Below are 25,000 nucleotides of genomic sequence, written 5' to 3' on the forward strand. Positions count from 1 at the left end.
TAAGAGTGTGGGAAAAGGTAATACATGTAGAAGGTGGTCTGATGTCAGTATGGGGAGGGTTCATAAATGTTTCAATTACTGCAAATAATAAGATAAATAGTTCGTCACTCTATCGCGGAATTCGTTAATCCCATGTGGTTCCTGGAACGCATTAACCACGGGGAAAGACGGCTCACTGTATACCTTTTTAGGTACACATCTCTTAAACCTGATGAGATATAGTCACAAAACAAAAAGCAACATTTTCAGGAAGCCAGATGCACAAAAATGTGTAGGTCAGGGAATAATGTTAAATTCAGGGATGTCGCGGGATGATTGCTTTGTTTAATTTGAAAGTGCTAAGGTGGAGAAGAAGAGTGTGTTGTTAGTCAATAATGCAGACATCACAATTAAAGCCCCCGTGTGTAAAATCTTACATCCATAGAAATGGATGCAGCACATAAAAACAGTAAACGGGTGCTATTTGCTGAATATATACTGCATCATATACTGAATGAGGATGATCACATTCCCAGAGGGATGAAAAACAACCCAACCTTTCATTTTCGTTTTATTTATTTAATGTAAAATGCATGTTTGATGATTTAATAGACCCAAATTACCTGAAAATTACAGTTTGAAAACCTTCAAACAGTCATGGTTCGACAGGCTCTGAAATGTCTCTGTTGGGTAACAAAATCCACACGCATGAGGCACTCGATTGATCAGACCACTGTGTTCAACCTTATCTCTTTAAACACTTCAAATAAAACAGAAATAAGTCATCTATCAACAGAGCAAACTTCAGGTAGACCACAGGTCTATACAGATATAGACCTACTAATGAATTATGTCAGCATCATTTGATCTATAGTTGTTGTTGTGGTAATGGAACTCCAAACAATTGTCTTCACTCACCATATTTATGTCACAAAACTCATCCTGAGCTGCAATGACTGTCCTGATAGATATTTAAGTAATCCACTTGTTTTAATTGTTTGATCAAACAATCAGTGGGAGGAGAAGCAGAGGACACACATCTGTGGCCCTCAATCAGCATCATTACAACTTTCTTTAAAGGCATTGTGTACTGGTCGATGTGTGCATGTGAGTGTGCATGTGTGTGTGTGTGTGTGTGTGTGTGTGTGTGTGTGTGTGTGTGCGTGTGTGTGCGTGCGTGCATGCGTGAACAAGAGATGTATGTGTATTTAAGTGAGTGACTGATGGAAAGAGGAGGAGACAGGAGGAGAGAGGAAGAAGAGGTTCCTGTCAATATCACTTCCTTCATCAACCACCCCACCCTAACCCACACCATGAATTATTACTAAGACCAATGACAAAGGATGACACACACACACATGCACGCACACGCACACACACACACACACACACACACACACACACACACACACACACACACACACACACACACACACACACACACACACACACACACACACACACACACACACACACACAGAAAGGGAGTGAGACAGACTAATTTACTGAGATCAGTGAAAATCTATTTTAACATTGATATCCAGAAGCTGACTATCACTACCACCAGTAGTTTGCCTCTAGACTTAAATTAACTTTCTTTTAAAACCTAAAACTTGTTTTTGTTTAAATCCTGTGTCTGTGCATCATTTGGAAAACAACAAATAATGCCTGTCATATGATTAGAAAATATTTTTCCATTTTTAAGAACAAGGGAGATGTGCAGAGTTGTGGCAGCTACAGAGGAATAAAGCTGATGAGCCATACAATGAAGTTATGGGAAAGAGTAGTGGAAGCTAGACTAAGGGCAGAAGTGAACATTTGTGAGCAGCAGTATGGTTTCATGCCAAAAAAGAGTACTACAGATGCAGTATTTGCTTTGAGGACGTTGATAGAGAAGTACAGAGAAGGCCAGAGGGAGCTGCATTGTGTTTTTGTAGATCTGGAGAAAGCTTATGACAGGGTGCCCACAGAAGAACTGTGGTATTGTATGAAGAAGTCTGGAGTGGCAGAGAAGTATGTTAGAGCGGTGCAGGACATGTATGAGGACTGTAAGACAGTGGTGAGGTGTGCTGTAGGTGTGACAGATGAGTTCAAGGTGGAGGTGGGACTGCATCAGGGATCAGCTCTGAGCCCCTTCTTGTTCGCTATGGTGATGGACAGGCTGACAGACGAGGTTAGACAGGAATCTCCATGGACTATGATGTTCGCAGATGACATTGTGATCTGCAGTGAGAGCAGGGAACAGGTGGAGGAGAAGCTAGAGAGGTGGAGGTTTGTCCTGGAAAGGAGAGGAATGAAGGTTAGCTGCAGTAAGACAGAGTACATGTGTGTGAATGAGAGGGACCCAAGTGGAAGAGTGAGGTTACAGGGAGGAGAGATCAAGAAGGTGGAGGATTTTAAGTACTTAGGGTCAACAGTCCAGAGCAATGGAGAGTGTGGAAAAGAGGTGAAGAAGCGTGTGCAGGCAGGATGGAACGGGTGGAGGAAAGTGTCAGGTGTGATGTGTGATAGAAGAGTTTCAGCTAAAATGAAAGGAAAGGTGTACAAAACTGTGGTGAGACCAGCGATGTTGTTTGGTCTAGAGACAGTGTCAGTGAGGAAAAGACAGGAGACAGAGCTGGAGGTAGCAGAGATGAAGGTTCTCTCTGATAATCTTGATAATCACTTCATAAACTTATTGTTGTCCCAGTGTTGTTGTTTATTTCTTTCTTCTCCATTGCACTGACCATAAGAAATATTTTATAGCTGTTATTGCAAAATGTGTGTGTATGTGTGTGTGTGTGTGTGTGTGTGTGTGTGTGTGTGTGTGTGTGTGTGTGTGTGTGTGTGTGTGTATGTGCGATCATCAATGGCCTAGAACTACTATCCCTTTGCTGCTTATCCTCCACTCACATCCCCCCCCCCCATTTTCTTCTTTGCCTCCCCCTCTCCTGTCTGTCTCCCCCTCCACCTCTTCTGTCCCCCCTTCCCAAATCAATTGCTCTCATCTATAATTCAACAGTTTGCCTTCAGCCTTTAAAATGTACACCACAGTAACCTCCTGTCTTCCTTGAAGTCTGTCTAGCCCCCCGTCTTTGCCCTCTCCTTCCTCCTCCTGCTTCTCCACCTCCACTGAATAATATCTCTGACAGTATTTTGTGTTGAAGGCAATCATGTTGTAATTTAATAATGTGTTCCCAAACTTCAATCATGGTGCTGCCGTCCTGGTTAATATCTTATTAATTATCTTATTATCTTATTAAGTTGTGTATGCTGTGAATGCTGTTTTGCAGCTATCCCTGTCGATTCAAGAATACAACAAATTTTAGTGAATTTATGAGCGTCAAGAGGAAGAGTTATTTTTCTTAGAATTTCTTGGAAACTTCAAATGTTTTTCAGAAAGATTTTTTGAAAGCACAAGTTTGTGTCAGAGGGAATGTGACGCCTTAATAGAAACAAACATCTGGCTAAATATAATTCAAGCAGTCTGCATTATAAAATGTACCGAGCTGCGTTAAAGAATAATCCTTGTTTTTGAAAACATGGATCTTATTTCAAGACTTTTTTACCATCTTTCCCACCAGTGATAATAAGGAGCATCATTTAAAACATCTGATGGGAGAAGACTCCAGCAGTGACAGACGAGACTCTTTGTTCAGCACTGGCCAAGAGAGCAACAGCTGTCGCAGTAGTTCCGGTTTCAGCGCAGTATGAATATTGAATAATCACCGTCTGTTTCTGGAATTTATCATAATGTGCTTTGGGGCCGGTTCACATTTTTCTGTGCATTTTCAAAAAGTTCTACATTTGATTTGTACTTGATTCCCCATATAGATGAGAAAAACAAATAATAACATCGTACAAACAATATGTACAGTATGTCAAGGCGATAGTTGTTAGTTTAACTTTTCTGGTTTTATATAACATAATTATTTTGAGTATACAGTATTAACTCCTGGTTTCTTCTTTTTTTTGGTTTACACTGTCTTGCACATGTCCAAAACCATTGGTCTAGATATAGTCCTATGCTAGTGTGTAGGAGCGTTGTCCTGGATACACATTGTCCCGTATCACAACGTACTTGTACATGGTTGAAATAACAATAAAACCATCTTGACTCTGATGAAATGAAACTCACAGAACAAGAAAACAGTGATGGTGCAAATAAATCTACACTGAAGAGAGATGAGTAAACTCAACTGAGTCTGTCAAAAAAACAAAACCAGTTGGAACCACTTTTGTCGTTGTTTTTCGTGCAATAATAGGCGGTTCTCCATCTATGTACAGTATTAATGCTCGAACAGTCATGCAGGGTGGTGACATCATCTTTTTCAGTGAAGAAGCATGTTGCCCATTTACATGTTGTTGTTTTTTTAAGTTTGCACGCTGGAACTGCTTTGTCAAAAGTTTGCATTTCAGTCCTTGAAGACATTGTTCTCCACTGAGTTTAGCAAAAGTTGAGCATGTTTTGGATGAAATGGTTGCTGTGTAAACACCCTCTAAAATATAGACTTTCGTGAAACAGTAACAGGCTTTTGCCCAGTTTTCATTTTGCGGCTGTGGGAACAAATCTTTTTGTAAGTTCATGTACAATTATTTCTGCCCCTGTTCATTACATTTAATACACAAATGATTCATCATGTTATTTCATCAGAGACGATATCTTTAGTCTCTCCCATGAGGTATGGACAGGTCCACACCAGAACCAGTGGGGGGTCCCGGTTATGAACAATCATCTTATCTCAGCCCTGGCAGAGAGAACAAGCCCTCTCACAGACATCACACAGGCAGGCTAACGCCGCCCCGTCCTTCTCTGTCATTTACATATGCAGAGATGACAACAATGACAGCATTAATAGTAATGATAGCAATATGAAACTAAGCCCTCTTCATCGTCATCATCATTAGCATATCTCCAGGGAGATGAGCTGTGATTGACAGCTAGCTGGCTGTTTTTTGGGCTGCAGCTCAGCTATCAATTACCTCTGTGCATATCAACCATCATTATGTAAAATAACTCTGCTTCGCTCGGCTCCGCTCAATTCTCTTAAGTCTTGTTCCCTCGCATAACTCTTTTTCCCTCTCCCATGCATTGCCTCCCCTCCCTCCCTGCTCCCTCCCACGATGCCTTTTTTTCTTTCTTTTACACACCAGTTCGCTCCCAGCCACCTCCCACCCCCACTTTTTTTACGCTCACTTTCCCCTATGTCTAGGGTTCTCATTCCATTCTTGTGTATCCTGCTTCCTCGTCTATTCAGACTGAGGATGTCCTCCCAGCTCCTGTCTTTTATTTTGTAAAAAATGTTCTGGAGGCCATACTACGATAGGAGTTAAAGCTGCTCAGATTTTAAGTTATCAACGAAGGCCAGACAATGCAATGCAATGGAGAGAAGGTTACACAGACATGAACAATCCAGTCTAACAGCGACAGCTAACAACACCAAGCAGCCTTTTCTCTGTTCTCGTATACAGTATGTAATATTATGATACGGTTCAATGGTATATAAAATTATATCTATAAAGACAGAGGCAGGGGAGAAGACTAACATTCTTTAAAAACCTTGCATTACTTTTTCCCCAAATGAAATTTAAAAAAAAAAAAGCAAAGAAAAAAAACATTAAAACATCAAAATGAATAAAACCATCAAAACTCCTCTGATATTAAACTCAGAATTTACACAAGAAACACAATGAAAACTGTACTTTCTATCAAGCAAATCATGTAACCACATCAGATTACTTCAGAATCCTAAAAGAGTCCCTCACAAAGGTTATCCTCAGTTGCCCAGTTTACCTTATATTCATATCTTATATCCACAGTGGATGATCCCATCAGATTAACTTGGTGATTAGCTTGCCCCCACGTTTGTTGTTTTTGAAACATCAAACAGCGTTTAAGATCCTCTCCTTTTATATCTTCTAACAAGCAAAGTCAGTGTGTTAGATTATTATTCAGCTGCAGGACAATTCTGAAAGGATAAAATTATCAAAGTCAATTGATTAATTATTAAAGAAGTTAAAACCCGTCTGCTTAAAAAAGACATCAAACAACATAATGTAAAGTTACTTGACTGCATGTGTGGAATATCAACACGGAATAGGTTGGTGTTGAGAGTTTCCAGGTTGCAGTCCTTGGTAAAACTCTTTTTTAACACAGTGAGACTAACATGGGACTCTGCAATGAGCTGGCATCTCACCTGGGGTGTACCCTGCCTTTTGCTTGTATCAAGCTGGGATGGGCCCCAGCAGACCTGTGACCCCCAAGATGGGTGATTGACTGTAGAAGAGACGATTGTGATCGCCTTCTTTACAGCTGCTCCTGAACAAGACTTTCCAGGGGAAGATTAAAAAAAAAAAACTGCCTGAAACAGGAAACAATACATTATCACCTTCTTATTGTGATAACACCCGTGTAGAGGGCGTGACTGTATTTCCTATCCTTGTTTTTCTTACTACTTAGATGGGGGGCACAGGCTTCAGGAATGCTATCTGATGTCATCACATAAAACAATAACAAGCGCTTTGTGTAAACAGGAAACAGGAAGATGGTCATTTAAAAATCGACAGGCGACGAGGAAAACTCAAAACACACATATTAGCAAAATTAGGCTCTTGAAATGACAAATTACAAGGAAGGAAAAGTATGTTTAACTCTTGTTAACAGTTTTAAATAAGATTCAAACGTTTCCCGTTTAAGTTGCAACCAGGCTCCCCCCCCCCCCTCTCTCTCGCTATCTGTAACACACACACACACACACACACGGAGAGAAAGTGAAAATCATCATTCTGTCAAAAATCTCTGAATCTTGGCAGGCAGGTGAAAAAAGACATCTGAGGAATGCAGGGAGACAGAGGAGGCAGTAAAAGCACTCATCTGTTGTTCAGTTTGACTGAATCTGTGTGTGTGTCTGTGTGTGTGTGTGTGTGTGTGTGTGTGTGTGTGTGTGTGTGTGTGTGTGTGTGCGTGTGTGCGTGTGTGTGTCTGTGTGTGTGTGTGTTTGTTTTGGAGAGATTTTTTTGTTTTCTTCTTCCAAGGCAGCTCCGTTATTCTTGGCTCACCAGTGAGTCTGCAGGGAATAAAATGGACACAGACTTTGGTTCTTAGACTCTCACACAGACAAAGCTGGAATTCCCCTGAATGCCACCCTTGGCCTGTTAGCATTGTGACTGTTTCAATGACAGGAGAGCGGCAGAAACAAAACTCCCATAATCCTTTTTCCTCAGTCTCACTTCCATTTGTTTCTTCTTCACACCGTTCTCTGTATGTGATGCTCTCTCTCTCTCTCTCTCTCTCTCTCTCTCTCTCTCTCTCTCTCTCTCTCTCTCTCTCTCTCTCTCTCTCTCTCTCTCTCTCTTTCTCTGCACCCCTGCTCCCGTTCCAACTCTGCTCCCTGTAACTTCCTGTCTCTCTCTTCAGGACTGTGTTAGCCCTTTATATTAAATATTAATGTCAGTTGTGCTCTGAGCCATAATTGCCATCTCAGCCTCTGAATAATGGATGTAACTGTGCAGTTCACTACTACACTATGGTTAACAGGCTAAGAAAACAGCATCCTGTATGGTTTTGGTGCATTACCATGGTCTACAGGCTAAGTAACATTGGCATCTAACACAGATGACATTATCACAGTAATAAAAAGAGTAAAAACTTCACTTCTTCATTTTGGGTTTTTCCTCAAAAACCATAGCCTAGTGCTAACACATCACCTGCTTTTTAATTTGAATTTGAAGCATTGCATTGTGAGAAATTCAATTTACTGATAATAAACGGGGATTTCACAACAGGAGTCGTTATCACAACTGGAACATTTAAGCTATGTTAGAATAGACGCCAAAGACCAGGTACACCCAGTCTTGGACGTTCATTTGGTAGCCACAGACTCCCAGTCGGTGCTTGTGTTGTGTCTCCTGTGGTTGCATGTTATTTACATGAGTTATGACATGTTATAGTGCATCATGACTACTTCTGTTTTCAACTGTCAAAGCAAATCTTTATGTGTTCACTCAGACATTTCGAATTGTCAACGCTGGTAAAGGTGCAACGCTCAGCTCACACACGTCTGCTAGCACCATCATCGCTAAGATTGAACATCAGTCCTGTAATGAATCCCATGTGTATCACCACTAACACATCACCAGTTACATTTCAATCACCCAGATTTTATGATGAATGTTAAAGATCACAAGTTGTTGTTTTTATTGGCTTATTATCTTCATGATATTAGCAAATGTTCAAAAAGGCCCTGCCTTGCAATGATGATGAAGATGATGATGTGATCCAGATTCTAATCCATCTCAAAATTTGATCAACTGAGATTCACTTCTGCCAAAAATATCATCTTAATTTGTTAACAACTGTTTGAGATATTGGACAAGCAAATCAACAAACAAATAAAGATTACGATTAAGAAGCTTTACTTCTCATCATACAAATGGTACAACAAAATTCCCAGGTATAACAAGAGAGTTAAACAAAGGTAGTTTGTTCCCACAACTGTTGATGTGGGAGGAAAGTAAACATTCACTAAGCCAGAGCTCGTCAGTTACAGATCATCCCATTTTTAAAAAAGTTTTCATAGAATTAAAGTTTTTCTTCCTTTAAAAATTCGCAGATAAACACATTTATCCCCACAAGCCTACTTCCTCTTTTCATTCTGCTCACTCGGTAAGCCGTGTTGCACTGATCGTAATGTTTTACCTGTTTCCAGGTATTGTAAGAAGTGAGAACTTCTAAATTGGTATAATTACAGTTGCTCCAAACTTTTTGCAAGACAGTCTTGACCAGAAGTTCAACACGTCATTTCCTTTCAGCCGTCTCTTCCTAAGAATTTCACTGCCGCTATCTATGTGAGTCCAGACACAAAGAGACAATCATCAATGAACAGAAATGTAAATTATATCAATAATCTTGACTTTAATGTTTCCTTCTTTATTGGTTCACTACTAATGCATGTGTATGTATGTGTGTGTGTGTGTATGTGTGTGTGTGTGTGTGGTACTCAGAGTATGGCAAAGGTCAACAGTGTTGTTATCACTTGAACATGATCGGGCTCCAGAGAGTGAGACAGAGGAGAGAGGGAGAGTACTCCCCTCCCCCACAGTCATTCAGACTCTTATAATTGCTTCGTTTAATTGGAGGCCTCTTAACAACCAGCGACTGGACCAGCCAATCAATTCACAGAAGGCTCTGAATGTGCGTGTGTGTGTGTGTGTGTGTGTGTGTGTCTGTGTGTGTATGTGTGCTGCGGGGCCTTTTTGTTGCAGAGTTGATTAGGCCAGATGAGGTCAAGTGAAGGGGGAAGAGGGACGCACACATACTGCATTAAAATGCTCAGCTGGAAATCAATGACAGGAAAACCTTATCCAGGAAACGGATCGAACTGTGAATGGAAAAATGGAAAAATAATGAGATATCATGAACTTTTTAATAAGATAATCCCCAGATGGAATGAAATGTTTAGTTCTGTGAATAAACTGAGGCGATATAAATGTTAAAATGATGGGTCAGATGATGTTTCAATGTTATTAATGTGATGTTTCAGGTCACCCCTAGTCACTATTACCAATTGTTACCATAAGCTGAGGGTAAAGAACTGTTTTGCCGATCATCTCGGGAGAAATGTCTTATCTTAAAATAAGAACAAAAATACTAAGAACTCATAAAACGTTTGTCGGGAGGAACAACAGATGACAGCGTGAGACACAGAAGGAAGAATCACACACATGATGCAAACAGTTTAGGTTTCGAACCGTTTGTAAGAAAAGTTTTGTAATGCCTAAAGATAAAATATGCATTCAACATTACTGCAAGTGGACTGAATGCAGGAATTTGCCTTAGATGCTCACTGTGCGCCCGTTGTCTGCTTCCACACATACTGTACATTCTCCTACACAAGTTAATTAATTTGACATAAATTAGTGAAAAACTATTTTTTAAAAATCTAACTACTATTTTTCAACATTACGACCTTAAATATATCTAATTTCACTGAGACAATCGCTTCCTCCGCTGCTGTTTTAATCTTCTCATGTTTCAACGCAGGAACCTCAAACCTCCTCTTTAACACAGAAATGTACAACTGAGGGTAAGCTTAGGTGATTGTGTTAACTTTATGCTCGTGTTGTGAGAAGGACTAGACAGTGGGAGGTCAGCCGGGGTCACCGTGGCTGTCCTCCGCTGTGATAGGCTGTCACCCGGGGGGGTGAGGGGTCAAGATAATTAGGCATGCGGAATCCCAGCGCCGCTGTTCTAACGAAGCCCAAGCTCGTTAATGCAGAGTTTTACACTCAGACCTGCCACAGGGCTGTACTGCACCGTCTCACACACACACACACACACACACACACACACTCACACACACACACTCACACACACACACACACACAACACACAAGCGCACACCTCTGCTTTGTTCTGGTGGTCCAATAAACCCCTTGTCATCTCTTGAACAGCAGAGCACCAGGCTGGGCCATGAGGGAATGGAAGGGATGCAGACTCCTGGAAAGTTTTTAAAGTACTGTTTTCCATTTACCGAGGGCCGTCTTCTGAAACCCACTATAATAATGTTTTTATAAAACTTATTTCATTACATTTCCGTGCAGCAAAGACTACAAAACACCATTGTTTTTGACTAAAAAAATGCTTCTTAACAAGCATGAACTACATTATCATGGGCACGGCGCTGTTGTTGAGGAAGCGTTGTGATGTAAGTTGTTTTTATTGATTTGCAGCACACACACAGATGTAACACACACGTGTTATTGTGTGAGGGTTCCTAGTCTGCCAGGCAGGCCAGCTGGCTCACGGCAAAACACAACCTGGATGTGTTTGTTAGCCGCTGATGGCCATCTGTGTGTTTGATTTATTCTGTAATATAGATTCATGACATGCGGCCCCCTGTTTCAAACGTCCAATGTAAACCCCCACACACACACCCACACACACACTTTCTAAGCTGCGACATCAGGATAGAGAAAATTCCTCTACAAGAATGATGTTTGACTCTTTATTTTAAAGTCCTTTAGTGGTTTTGAAAGTGTTTGTCAATCTTGACATGAACCTTTCAGTCAAAGTCATGTGTCACTTATTACTTCTCATCTTTGTCTCCACAGATTCTTCCTTAAGTTCTTCCTCAAGTGCAACCAGAACTGTCTAAAAAATGCAGGAAACCCACGAGACATGAGGAGGTTCCAGGTAGAAACCACAACCATTTCCTGTTTGTATGTCCTCATCCCCATCCTCCAATCGTCCTCCCCGCTCCGTCTCTCTACTTTTTTTTTCTTCTTCTGTGGACATAACACACAATAACTAGACTTATCAGACTGAACTTTTTTTTTTTCTTTCCATTTTTCTTAAGCACACATTAAACAAGAGAATTAGTTTTGAAATTTCTCCTGTAATTCTAGTGTGAATTTTTGCCAGCCTGAATTAAAGTTGTAACAAAAACATATAAATAAGACTGAGGAGATATATCCCGGTGCTGAGAATGAAATATTTAGTTTCAAAACATTTCTAGGTGGACGTTTTGTCCACATTCTCTAGTGATGAGATGCGTATCTACCAAAACCCCAGTCTGAAGTATCATCTCCAGACCAAACACATCTCAGCTGATGTTAGCACAGATGCTAGCACACAGATAGGATCAAGCTGTTTGGGTCCGAACACAGCTGGGGCATGAACCATCAAGACCAACTAAACTTCAGGTCATTATCCACATGGCCTCGGGTGACCTATCTCACTGGCCCGCTTCAAAAAAAAAAATCAGCTGTTGGCATGAACTTCTGAATGAAAAATTATTTTTCAAAAAAATTGCAGGAATGCAGTCTCTGTTTCCTCCTTATAGGAAACTATGTTGTGTTTTTTTTTTATTCCTTCTAAAAGTACAAGAATAAAATCATTTAAATAATACAATAATAAGATGAGGTTATTTATGATTATCACATGTCATTTATTGGAATTAAGTTTTCTTTATGTCACTGACACCACCAATAATAAAACAAACTTTTAAAATGTATTGTAGCACATCGAGACACATTTCTCTGTAACACAGTGGGCTATCAGCAAAAGAAAAGAACATCCTTGACCTCCACTACTAAGAATGCATCCACACTAAAAAAGAATGAATGAAGAAAAGGAGAGACATGAATAAGATTTAAGGAGGCGCTGTCTTTATTATTTCCTTATCTCCACTACCACAACCCAATCAGGAAGACCCCACTTGAGTCTGACTGGCTATACTGGACACCCCCTAAGACACTGATAGATTTGTTACTATGGCGTGTGTGTGTGTGTATATGTGTGTGTGTGTGTGCGCGTGTGTGTGTGTGTGTGTGTGTGTGTGTGTGTGTGTGTGTGTGTGTGTGTGTGTGTGTGTGTGTGAGACAGGACAGACACACATAGAGAGCCATACGGCAGTGAATGTGTGACATATCAGTGCCTCTAATTGTGCAGCTCTATTGTAGTGGAACCAGAGAAGACAGCTCTGTTTCCCTGGGAGATAATTAAGGGTCGAAACATCGGGAACTATTGAAAAGAGTAGGATAGATACCCCCACACACACACACACACACACACACAGGCTGCACTATATGTGTGTGTGTTGGTAATAACAGTGATAACGGTTTACACTTAGAGAGATTTTCACAGTTTCATGCCTTTAAGTCTTCTCTTTATTTTCCCGGATCGTCTCAACTCCTACTTCTTTTTGTCTTCTCTACTTCTTCTATTGTATAACCAGACTTTCTTGCATTAGTATGGACCACCCCTCTTCCCTTCTAATATTTGGCCTTCCGTCATGGGCCTTGTGTTTCTCCTCAGGTGGTGGTATCAACTACGGTGAGTGTGGAGGGACACGTCCTGTCAGTCTCTGACAACATGTTTGTCCACAACAACTCCAAACACGGCCGACGGGCCCGCAGACTCGACCCTGTGGAAGGAACACCATCATACCTAGAACACGGTAACACCAGTGTGTGTGTGTGTGTGTGTGTGTGTGTGTGTGTGTGTGTGTGCGTGCGTGAGTGAGTGAGTGTGTGAATCTGTGAGTGCAAGCAGCATGGCCACCAGATGGTTGATGGTTTAATCCTATCAGGTGATTCCTTCCCTTCCATCTGGCTAATCCAACCCACTACACACACACACACACAAGCACACAAGCACGCACACACACACACACACACACACACATAAGGAGAATTACTTTTGTGCGATGTAATATCATCATGCTTCTCTTTCATAAACAAACACAGGCCAGGAGATGTTGTTGTAATTCAGATGTATGCTGACAATCACACACTTTGAGGAGGATTGGATACTATTGTTGTAATATGAGATTGGATTTGATCTTAAATGCACAACACTCACACAATACTGAAGTTGCATAAAACTGACTGTATCCATCCTGTCTGAGCCATTGTGACACACACAGAACCCTCTTTGTGTCATATCATTAGTTTAAAATACCAATATCTGATAATCTCTCGTCAGATTATTTCTTTCCTCCAAACATGGATGGTAAATTATAATCAGGAACAGACAAGTTATATTTGATGGAAGGATTTTCCTTTAGTAGCTCATCTTGGTTCTGCAAGGACCTTTTTGTGGTCATGTTTGTTCTTGATATTTGCCAACGAAGTATTTTAAATAGATAGCTTTGCCTGCATTGTTTCAGCTACATCTCATGGTTCACAATCAGGGTGTTGTTTTAATGAACACCACCTAAGAGAGTTGGTGTAGATTATGCGAAGTATGTCATGTCGTAAGCAGGACAACTTATTTTAGTGGCTCCTCAATATTAACACACATTAAAATATCTACAAATCTTTCAGAAACTTATTAATGAAATTTTCAATTTGCAAAGAAAATTTGCCCTACAACATCCGTAACTTATACCTTTTCATTCCGCAGGTGTTTCATTCAGATGCAACCCAAATCTTTAACGTTTGTTTTTCCTTTTTTTTTGTCACCACTCCTTTCTTCTGCTCCTCCTCCAGGAGCACCCCCCTGCATTAAAGCCATCAGTCCCAGTGAGGGCTGGACTACAGGTGGCGCTACAGTCATCATCATAGGAGACAATTTCTTCGATGGTCTTCAGGTCATCTTTGGTACCATGCTGGTCTGGAGCGAGGTCAGTATCGTCCGTCTGTCTCCCTGTTGTTTCAACCTGTCAGCAGTGTGTGTCCGTCCTCTGACTGATGGACATAATTAAACATGAAAACACATTTTTCCTCTCCGTGTTTGTGTATTAATGTTTGTCTAAATGTGGTGTGTTCTGTAATGAGTCCCCCACAAACAAGCGACCACCACTCCTCGTAACTTCATCAACCATGCTCTCCGCTCGCTCTCTCTCTGGAATACTGATCAAATCAGCAGTTTCCGATAGCCGTGGGCTAACTGTTCACAAAGACACGCACAAATACACACACACATTGGACCTTTCGCTGGCGCAGCTCCTCTACAAAATGTTTATTTGTCTTCTGACTCCCCTCACCGGGTGCACCGAGCAACTGTGGCTCCCCTCCAACAACAACATAGGAAGTGTGCACGTGTTTGTGCGTGTCTCCTGTACATGTTGGCATTCATAGGTGTGTGTGTGTGTGTGTGTGTGTGTGTGTGTGTGTGTGTGTGTGTGTGTGTGTGTGTGTGTGTGTGTGTGTGTGTGTGTGTGTGTGTGTGTGTGTATCAAGAGCTAAGGGGGTTTGTTTACTGTGTTGAGAGCCACTTACACACACTAACATGTGTACAGAGTCTCAGTTCATTTTGGTTCAAGATGCTCTCAGGCGCTCCTCAGACTGGCTCCTAGTGGATTTTAACCCACCGAATGTTTCATTTCCACTCAACCTAATTATTGATTCAGAAGTGCGAAAACACAGTTTGAAACATGTGTTGCTAGAAAGTGATTGCATGTTTGCCAAGTTCTGCATGTCTGCAGCTGTCCCTCCTACCTGCAGATTTTTCACACACAGAAAAACCTCAGGCAAAGTAGTGAGAAATAATTTTGATGAGATTTCATAAAATTGTGACACTTTAAAAGAAAGTGTTACATTTACACCTTCTTTTTAACTCCAAATCATATGTTTCTACTCAAATTATTTTAAATAACACACGATGTGCGTTTTTCCTGTCAAATGCTGGCTAAAATAGAAAAGGCAATCTACGTTTGCCACCCTGAAAATATCAAATTCAGATTCAGGACCTGCAATAGGAGTCGCCAAATCCAAAAGTAAATACAGCTCAGTAGGAGAAGTCTTTTACCACATTAACAAATGCAAATGAAATACATCTCCAAACTACACACAAAAATAAACGTTCATGCTTCTGCTGGAAAGCGTAAAACAAAACATGCTCAAATAAAACAAACGCAATATATCAAAACTGTATCCAAGATCGCATTTAAAGAGAAAAATGGTTCTTTGGTTGTTTGCAGATGTGATTGAATTCATGGTGTAAACAGCTAAACCCAGCTAAAACAAATAAAAACCCAATATGTCTTCTGGCAAAGAAAGTTATTTAACTGATTTTGTAGGTTTGCTTGCTGACCAAACTTCAGTTGCAGTTGGAAAAAAAAAGAAGGTGTTTTTGTGTGCTGGCTCTCGGTCACCCCGTTTTCCTTCCGTCTCCAGTTGATCACGCCGCATGCCATCCGAGTCCAGACGCCTCCCAGACACATCCCCGGGGTCGTGGAGGTCACCCTGTCTTACAAATCCAAACAGTTCTGCAAAGGGACACCAGGGAGGTTCATATACACAGGTAGGTGACCTGTTCATGTGCACGTATAGACACTTAAGATATGCCCTGACGCTCCGGTCCCCAGCCCAAGACTTAGTGGACTGAGCTACTGCCACCCGGATAGTTTTCAATGTGAAATTAAATTCTATAATTTTTCATTAATTTTAAATTGCACTGCCCTAGATGGATGGATTGATGGATGGATGGATGGATGGATGGATGGATGATGGAAGGATAGACGAATAGACAGACAGACAGACAGCAGCTGACTGCTGACTTATTAAAATGTGTCTCAACAGGTTCCATGTATTAGATTAGCTATGCAACAATAACACGTGTTATGTCCTGAACTCTTAAGAACGAAATGCAAATGAAAACAGTAACTAATGTTTTTACCCCTGTAGTTCACTTTTTTTTGGATCGTATAATAAAGTTTATTCTGACAAAAAACAATTAGAAGATTAAACTTGAATTAAAATAGAATAAATGGCCCTTTTTTGGCCTATGCTTGTGTGTGTGTGTGTGTGTGTGTGTGTGTGTGTGTGTGTGTGTGTGTGTGTGTGTGTGTGTGTGTGTGTGTGTGTGTGTGTGTGTGTGTGTGTGTGTGTGTGTGTGTGTGTGTGTGTGTGTGTGTGTGTGTAGCAGTTCACTCTCAGGCCAGACAGTGTTGAACTAATGATTGTAGATTAGTCCACATTAACGAGACACACAGTTACAATGTTGCCGTAATCAGAGGCTCATTAAAGCAGCTACAATTAAACAGTCTGCTCTTTATAGGCCTCCATACTGAAGCTATTAGTGAAACCATCCAGAACACCTAGTTTACAAACACACACTCACGTTAAATGGTCTCCTAAACACACACAGTGTTGGGAAGAGTGTGTGGGCTGTGACTGGATTGTTGAGTATGAATGAGTGTTTTCCTGCAAAATTCAGTAGGGAAGGAAAAGGAAAGAGAACGTGTGTGTGTGTGTGTGTGTGTGTGTGTGTGTGTGTGTGTGTGTGTGTGTGTGTGTGTGTGTGTGTGTGTGTGTGTGTGTGTGTGTGTGTGTGTGTGTGTGTGTGTGTGTGTGTGTGTGTGTGAGAGAGAGAGAATGGATGGAGGTGATGTGATGTCTGGTATTGATCCACTCAGCATGGCTCCATCACACTAAGATGACGTCGTTCATGGAGAGAGACGGGGGGAAAAAAAGCTGCTGTATAAATTCTTTGGCATGCAATACATTTAATGACCCCAAATAAAGATTAAGATATAAACATTAATGGGGATGAAAACTGAGCATAGATCTATGTCAGTTTTAATGCTGCTGCCCACTTTAAAATGAAAATGTTCAAACAGTCTTTAGTTGCGCATTTTAAGCATCAGTCACTTTCATGATTTCCAGATTAAGGCAAGTTTATTGCTCTGCTTTATTGACATCAATTCAATGAAAACAGAAACAGTTTACATATAAAAAGTAATCAAAATAGAATAATATGTGCAAAAATTGGTAGGAAAAAATAAACATAAACAATGGAAAACAGTTCTAGCACACAAAAAATGGATGAAAAAAATGAAAGGACGTGTAAAAAAATTACATTTCTTTTTTCTTTAAAAGGACTGGATGATCTTAAGGGAATTTTAATGTTATATTAGTCGTACAAATCTGCAGATGAAGCTACGCAGCCCGTGAACCTCCTTCATTTTACCTCAGACTCCCCTGGTTTGTCCCTGGGGCGAGCTGGCTGGTAATTGGTCCATCTGGTTTCAAAATGCTTCTCCTATTGGGCGGAGATGACCTCCTGTGACCTTGCTATTGGCTGATGACTTCAACATGTGACCCAGGAAACGCGATCCATCGCTGCGGTCGTCTGACCCCGCCTCAAGGTCGACTCCTTTGTGGAAGTTGCCAGTGAAAGGTCGTGGCGGCGAGAGCTGATTGGCTGTTGAGGTTTTTGAGAGATTTGAGTGCGGTTGCCTCCGGGTGTAAGGACCCGGCTGATAGACGTGATCATGGGTACGCATGCACCAGTCGACACGTAGTTTGCACTGGGTCACGTCTAACACAAGTTACCACACACACTTTCAAACAGGGACAGGGGTTTAAAGTAATTGTAAATCAGAGAGATATGAGGGAAAGATGGTGGGTAGTCTGGTAAACAGATGGTCTAATACACACACACACACACACACACACACACACACACACACACACACACACACACACACACACACACACACTATAGACACACGTGTACGCAAGTTCCGTATGGCTGCTTCACCGGCCTGGTGGGAAAAATTAACATTCTCAACATCACACACTCCCATAAACACACAACGGTCTTAAGTGACAATAAATGCTCGCTTTGTGTGACGCACTGATGAGCACATGTACGCACAATTTGCATGCATGCTAACACACATGCACTCGTGTGTGAAGACTTGATTCATTGTAATGGAAGTTGCATAAAAGATTTTTAAGCATCAGAGGAGGAATGTTTTGTACAGCTGGAAAAAGAGATGGAGAAAAAGAAATGAAAACACAGAGGACGGATAAAAAAAACGTAAGAGACAGATAAAAAGGGGAGGCTCAAAGGTGGCGTTTTAGAGGCTGATCGTAAAGTATTGATCCGGCCAGAAGTGGATCACGTATATACTGTTACACACATGCAGATACACACATGTACATACAAACTAACAGAAACTCAGAGAGAGGAGGAGCTCTGGGAAGAGAAAGAGATCTCATCTCATAAGGGGAAGAATGAAGCAATAATTCAGTGGTATTGAACTGCTGGCAGGCCAAAGCATCAATTTCACCACACCTCCTCCTCTTCCTCCTCTTTATCTTGTTCTACTTCCACTCTGTCCTTTCACCTCCCCAGTGTCACCCCTTTTCTCCATTATCCACCCCTTTCACTATTCTCACTGTGCTGCCAAAGTATTGTAATAAATTATGTAATAAATGCACACACGATATTAACATGGATATCTTTCCCTCTTCTTCACTTCCATTTCTTCTCTCCATGATTCTCCGTCTCACCCTCTTCTGTTTACGTTTTATAGTGAAACAGGAGTGAGAGGGTCCGTCCTCATGAAACTTCTATGAGTATTGATCTACAAGCAGCTTTGGACTCTGAGAGGGAGAGGGATGGAGGGACGGAGGGATGGGTGGGTGAACATGTCAGAGGGTGTAGCTGGGAAAGAGCGGTGAGGGGACGGAGCAGAAGAGAAGCGTGTAAGAGGGTGGGGAGTGTCAGAGAAGAAGGGATTCATTCAGTGATGCTTTCATGGGTAAGAATCTTCCAGGCCTTCACGTTACCAAGAAGAAGAAATTGGAAATGGTCTCATTAGAATAAAAAGTGACTTCTGTTATAATATCAGTCATATTTAAATGCTATGAAATACTCTTATAATAATCTTAATAGAAAGTAATAATACAATACTGTACAAAATGAATGCTGCTAAATGAATACATAGATTTAACCTATAACCCTCTGACGGGAGCTTGACGTCACTTACAGAAGTTAAAGTGGGTCAGAGACGACCAGAACAGGCTATAACAGCGTTCTGGCACATTTGATAAATAAATAAATCAATCTGATTGACAGTTTCGAACTTAACAATGTTCTCATTTTGTCTAGATTGCAGTTTAGTGGAAGCAGGGGCAGCTCGCATTGTCATCATAATAAAAAAAAGTTATTTTAGTGAGTTAAGCCATCGAGTGTCACACTTCCAACTGTGAGCGTTGGTGCTGACAGCCCGAGTTTGAGTTACCCAGACCTGGTTTTACAACTGATAAGGTCTCTCTGTCAAATTCATTCTACCCTCTGCATCAGCATGGCCGTCTGTCTGTCTATAATAATCTGTTGTCCAGAAAAGATCTCGAACGTATAATCGTGAGCATCACCAAAGTTACACTTTTAATTAGTCATAATGAACAGTTGTGTCTTTTATTGATAAGATTTTTTTCACAAATTTGAAAATTTGCTCATATCGGAATCATGACCCTCTTTGGTTGTTTAGGTTGAATTCTAGGCTTGAGGGGAGTTTCTCAGCAGGAGGTTCTTGGGTCAGACTCTAGTCATCCTAGTTCAACTTTCAAATGGCCGAGCATCTTTACATCTGACAGAAAGGTTAAAATAAAATAAAAAACTCTTAAAAAAAAGCTTAAAATTAAACTGTATAATAATAATAATAATAATAATAATAATAATAATAATAATAATAATAATAATAATAATAATAATAATAATAATAATAATAATGCACTGTGTGAGGGATCGGATGCTTCCTGTCAGGGTGTGACCATACCTGTGCTGTTAGTTCCACCTCCCTGCATGTCTGAGACCCGCTGGAGATGAGTGTAGAAGGTGTTGGTGCGAGTCAGAGGTGTTTCTGCTGTAGCTGATGGTTTTTACAGCTGACGTCTTATCAAGGGAAGGCTTCACTGCTCTGATGTCGCTTGTTTGTGTGTGGAAAGAAACCACCAAAGAAATCCTGTGAAAAAAACCTGACCTTTGGGCTTCACACACAAACACACACACACACGCACACACACACACACACGCACACACACACACACGCGCACACACACACGCACATACACACAATATTTTTGTACACACACACTTTTCCAAAGCCAGAAACAAACACAAACATTCACATGCCACCCAATGAGTTAAGGAACATATTGTTCTATTAATAAATCAGTTGGAGACATCCTGTTATGTGCAGTGTGTGTGTGTGTGTGTGTGTGTGTGTGTGTGTGTGTGTGTGTGTGTGTGTGTGTGTGTGTGTGTGTTAGAGCGTCTCCAGAGATGAACATGTCTGACACTGACAGTTAATTCTGACGGTTGACATCCCAGCAGCCGGGCAGCTGTTTTAGTCGTTTTGTTTTTTACACAAACTGATTTTATTCTTTTTAGGGTTAGAGTCAGAGTCAGAGTTTGGTGTTTAACATGTTTAACATGTCTTCTCTTTACCTCTCATTTCTCGTAGTTGTACACGTTCGGTGTGTTTTCTTCTTCAATCTATTTGTCGCTTTTTCTTTTTGCCGTTCCTCCGGACAAATAATATGGATATAATAATCATATATAAATCATAAGTTCTCTATAGTTCTACATCTTTTTCAAAATGTTGGAAGTATTCATTCATTCGTTCATCTTCCGAACCGCTTTTTCCGCCATAGCGGGTCACAGGGAGCTGAGCCTATCCCAGCTGTGTGAGGCGGGGGAAACTCCGGGCGAGACGCCAGTGCGCCGCGTAGCCACACAGAGACAGATAACCATGCACGCTCATACTCACACTCACACACTACGGGCAATTTGGTATTTAGTATTGTTCAGGACTATTTAAAATATCTGCTATTTTTACAGCTCATAATTTTAATTTATGATTTCATGTTGCTAACAAAATTTACTGGTGTTTTATGACATAACGGAAACTAGAAACTTGAGCATGATGGTATAATAAAACATATACATGTAATGTACATGCTCTCGCTCTCACTCTCTCTCGCTCTCTCTCTGAGCATCATATAGACGTGACACGTTCAGCTGCAAGTAATTTATCAGTGTGGGCTGTGGAAAGTACCGAAAAATATCACTGCAGCTGCAAATTTGAACATTGTGCACACACACTCAAACACACACACACACACACACACACACACACACACACACACACACACACACACACACACACACACACACACACACACACACACTACACACATGCACGTGCAGTAACTGTAGCTTAGGAGGTTCAGTAATGAGGGGAGGCCACATGTTAACTACAGATATTGAAACACACACAGATGGTTTTAGTCAGAGCTGATTGACACATTTATTGAATAAATTCTGTACAACATCACAACAACAGTAAAGGAAACACTCAAAATTTTATCTTGTATTTTTATCGTACAAATGCTTTTGACACCATTGGTTAAGCCCACGAGATCCATCCATGCTGCTTCCTGTCAAACTGGCTTTACAGTCTTCTCCATTGATGACACTGGTGAGACGGCTCCTCCACCCTCTGACTGTCACTTAGCCAAACAAGAGGTTCAGTAGTCACTGAAAGTTGAATGTTTTGGTTTTACTGCCTTTACCATAAAGGTTTTGATTCCATTTTTAAGTAGTTTTAAGGTAGAAAAACCTGCAAAAAACCTGCAGTGGATGAAAAAAAAGAAACATGTAGCAGCTGAAGAGACAAATAGATTCTTTGTGGCGACAGAGAAACAGACAGAAACAGGATGCAGGACTTTAATTGTATTGAGCGTGAGCATAAATGTGTATCCAGATTAATCCTAATGTAGCTCCGAATGGAACAAGTTAACTACAGTTCGCATTCGCGAATCAAAGCTCGCGACTTCACCTCATAGCGGATTTTTGGTAGGCAGTCATGTGACACCGTACGCGCATTGGCTGATGTCATCCGGAAGTGCGCTGAGATCTGTGAGTCTCAGACTTCCATGAGACACAAAAGCGCTTTAAACAGTCGATAAGGGTGCGGGAGGAGGTAATGCAGATAGAAGGTGGTTTAATATCAGTAATGGGAGGGTCAAAAACATTTAAATGACCATAAATAATAAGATAGTTTGTCACTATATCACGGAATTCGTGATTTGCGTGTGGTTTCTGGAACGCATTAACCGCAAGGAACTAGTGAATGCTGTATTGTATTATGTTATATTGTATTATATTACATTAAAATAAATGTTACTCCTTTATTACTTTACTGTGATTGATATTTTAGTTCTTTTCCGATCAGACTTTATTCTCTAATCTACTGAATCCTTGAAATAAATGTTGTGTTAATTTAATTATGGAGTAACAGAGTTATGTTATCGTGACAGAAAGGTGAGAATGTTCAAATATTTAAGACTTTTTCAACTTTTCATTAATGGCTGAAGTTTTCCAGGCCCGACAGTTAAAGTCTCTGTTCCTTAAGATTTGTAAGAACCCTCCTGTAGCTGGAAAGTAAATAATAAAACACTTTCTCATTTTGGGGATTGCTCCTCTCTTTGTTTTGGTCTCCTGCAGCACTGAACGAGCCAACCATCGACTACGGCTTCCAGAGGCTTCAGAAGGTCATCCCTCGGCACCCTGGGGACCCCGAGAGGCTGCCAAAGGTACAGAAACATTCACCTCTTAAACTTTAATGGAATTCTTCAGTGGACAATGAGCCTCAGATGAGCAAGGCTCTCCCTTTTGTTATTGATGCTGTAACTCATACGGGGATCAAATCTGCAACTCCTCAAAGCTACAATGAATGGTTGTTCTATCAAAGAGGCACACAAGGGACCACGCACAATTCAAATCACTGACGATAAAATACTTTTATGTTTTATTTGTTTGTTTTCAGTGCCTTTATTTTTATTTCCCTGCAGAATATCTGCTTTCCAGTCTCTTGTGGGTTGTTTTTACCTCTTCGTGAACTCTGTGTATGTGAGCTGCTTAACCCCATTTACAGGGTGACTGTTTGCATCTTCTCTAGATTAGAATGTAATATCTGATTATTGTTTATCAGCCGGATATCAAACAAAGAGCTCAATAAAAGACAGATGTAAACAATTAGCACCAAACGATGAGCTTGTCTTTGATGGCAAACCCCGTCATCCTTTAAACTACGTGCAGGGAGACATTTCAAAGTGCACATGCATATGTGTGTGTGTGTGTGTGTGTGTGTGTGTGTGTGTGTGTGTGTGTGTGTGTGTGTGTGTGTGTGTGTGTGTGTGTGTGTGTGTGTGTGTGTGTGTGTGTGTGTGTGTGTGTGTGTGTGTATAAGCTGTTACAAGTTGACCCAATGTAACTTGGGTATCTGGGTGGGTGAGAGTCATGACCTTTAAAACAGCTGCTGTTGATTGGCTGCCTGGGGCTGTTATCAAATACTGTAGCGCTACACTATCACCACCGACAGGCTAACACTGCTTTCTGCAGGTGGGAGCAATTGCATGTAATGTAATGTACATTGTCACTGTGGTGACAGAACACACGTCAGTGTTGTTATTAGATTTCTTCGAGAGTAATTTGCCTAAATTGCACACTTCCAGATGCCATCAGCCAATAGAATGTGCGTACGGTATCACATGACTGCCTACCAAAAATCCGCGATGGGTTGAAGTCGCGAGCGTTAATGCGCGAATGCACGAGGGTGCACTGTATACTGTACATTATTGTGTTTATCAGACTTATCTCAGCAAGCTACAGGCACAAGGCAGGGAACACACTGGACGTGACACCAGCTCATTGCTTGGCCACAATCAAGGACAATTTTTAGTGAACAGTTTATGTAGACTGCGTGGTTTTTTTTATCAAGTTAGAGGGGACGGGGAGAACATACAAACCTAGTGGGTAAGGTACCCGCTGCACCTCCGTGCCGACCCTGATGGGAAGTTCCCATTGGGAACATTTGTTTTTAAAAACAAATTGTTTGTCGATGTAATGTAAAGAAGAAAATGGCGGATTACAGAATGTCAGAACGCTGCTTAGTTACAGTGTGAACTGTTGCAGATGTAGGTTATAAATGTGGGTTATAAATGATTATGGTAATTGGTCCAGTGTGGTCAAATTTGGCAAAGTAACATTGAAGTTATGTCGACAGTGGCTGTTTCTGCAACTCAAGATTGATGACCATGTTCTGTTTCAGTGTAATTGCTGAGGAATTAAGCCTTTGGGCTCCAAATAATGCTTATGATCACTTTTATTAACTGCTCAACAAGGTTCTCATGATACTGGGAAGGTTGGGCATGAGGTTGGATCTGGACCAGGGGGTAGATCCAGTTTTTTTTGGTGTTTTTTTTAACTTTGTAAGACTCCTTCTGACGTATTAGATAGAAAATTAAAATTACTCATTCTTTAGAAACTAGATCCACAAAATGTTTGGTACTTTTGTTTGGCAAAGGGAATAATACTATCATGACTTTTCTTAAACCCTGATTTAAATGCTTGAACAAACCCTTAAATGCTTGAAATAGATGAATGACCAAGACAGCAAATAAATGCTATAGAAAATCAGAGCAGGAGGTGGTTTTATTAATTAACCCAATGTTTGTGACGTCTTAAGTCATATTAGCTCATGACTCATGTTGCTCTATTCACAATACAAACATGTGAAGAATTTTATCCAGTCAGCAAAGCCGCCTAGTTGGTTCAATCATATGTAGTAAATAGTCACGTATCTTTATGAGAAACAGGAGACTTCATATCATTGAATACAGCGATCTATAACTCTCTGTAGATCGTAGACGCCTTTGATTTCATCCACATTCTAAGGGCGTCAGATTGTCCAGCCCTAATTTGATTTGAGCAATTTGATAGGTCAGAACCTGCATT

At 40.8% G+C, this 25,000-nt stretch overlaps 1 protein-coding gene across 4 annotated transcripts in view; it reads left to right on the forward strand.

Moving 5' to 3' along the window:
• The window catches only part of LOC137605932 (transcription factor COE1-A-like), a 77,191-nt gene that overhangs the window by 39,842 nt on the left and 12,349 nt on the right, over positions 1-25,000 (forward strand). For all 4 annotated transcript variants that reach the window (XM_068330873.1, XM_068330876.1, XM_068330872.1 and 1 more), the window contains exons 7-11: positions 11,071-11,152; positions 12,776-12,917; positions 13,951-14,084; positions 15,580-15,706; positions 22,709-22,797. In XM_068330873.1, the coding sequence (XP_068186974.1) occupies positions 11,071-11,152; positions 12,776-12,917; positions 13,951-14,084; positions 15,580-15,706; positions 22,709-22,797 (574 nt within the window). The remainder of the gene's footprint in view (positions 1-11,070; positions 11,153-12,775; positions 12,918-13,950; positions 14,085-15,579; positions 15,707-22,708; positions 22,798-25,000) is intronic.

The sequence above is a fragment of the Antennarius striatus genome, chromosome 13 (assembly GCF_040054535.1).
Source record: "Antennarius striatus isolate MH-2024 chromosome 13, ASM4005453v1, whole genome shotgun sequence".
In the NCBI taxonomy this organism is placed as follows: domain Eukaryota; kingdom Metazoa; phylum Chordata; class Actinopteri; order Lophiiformes; family Antennariidae; genus Antennarius; species Antennarius striatus.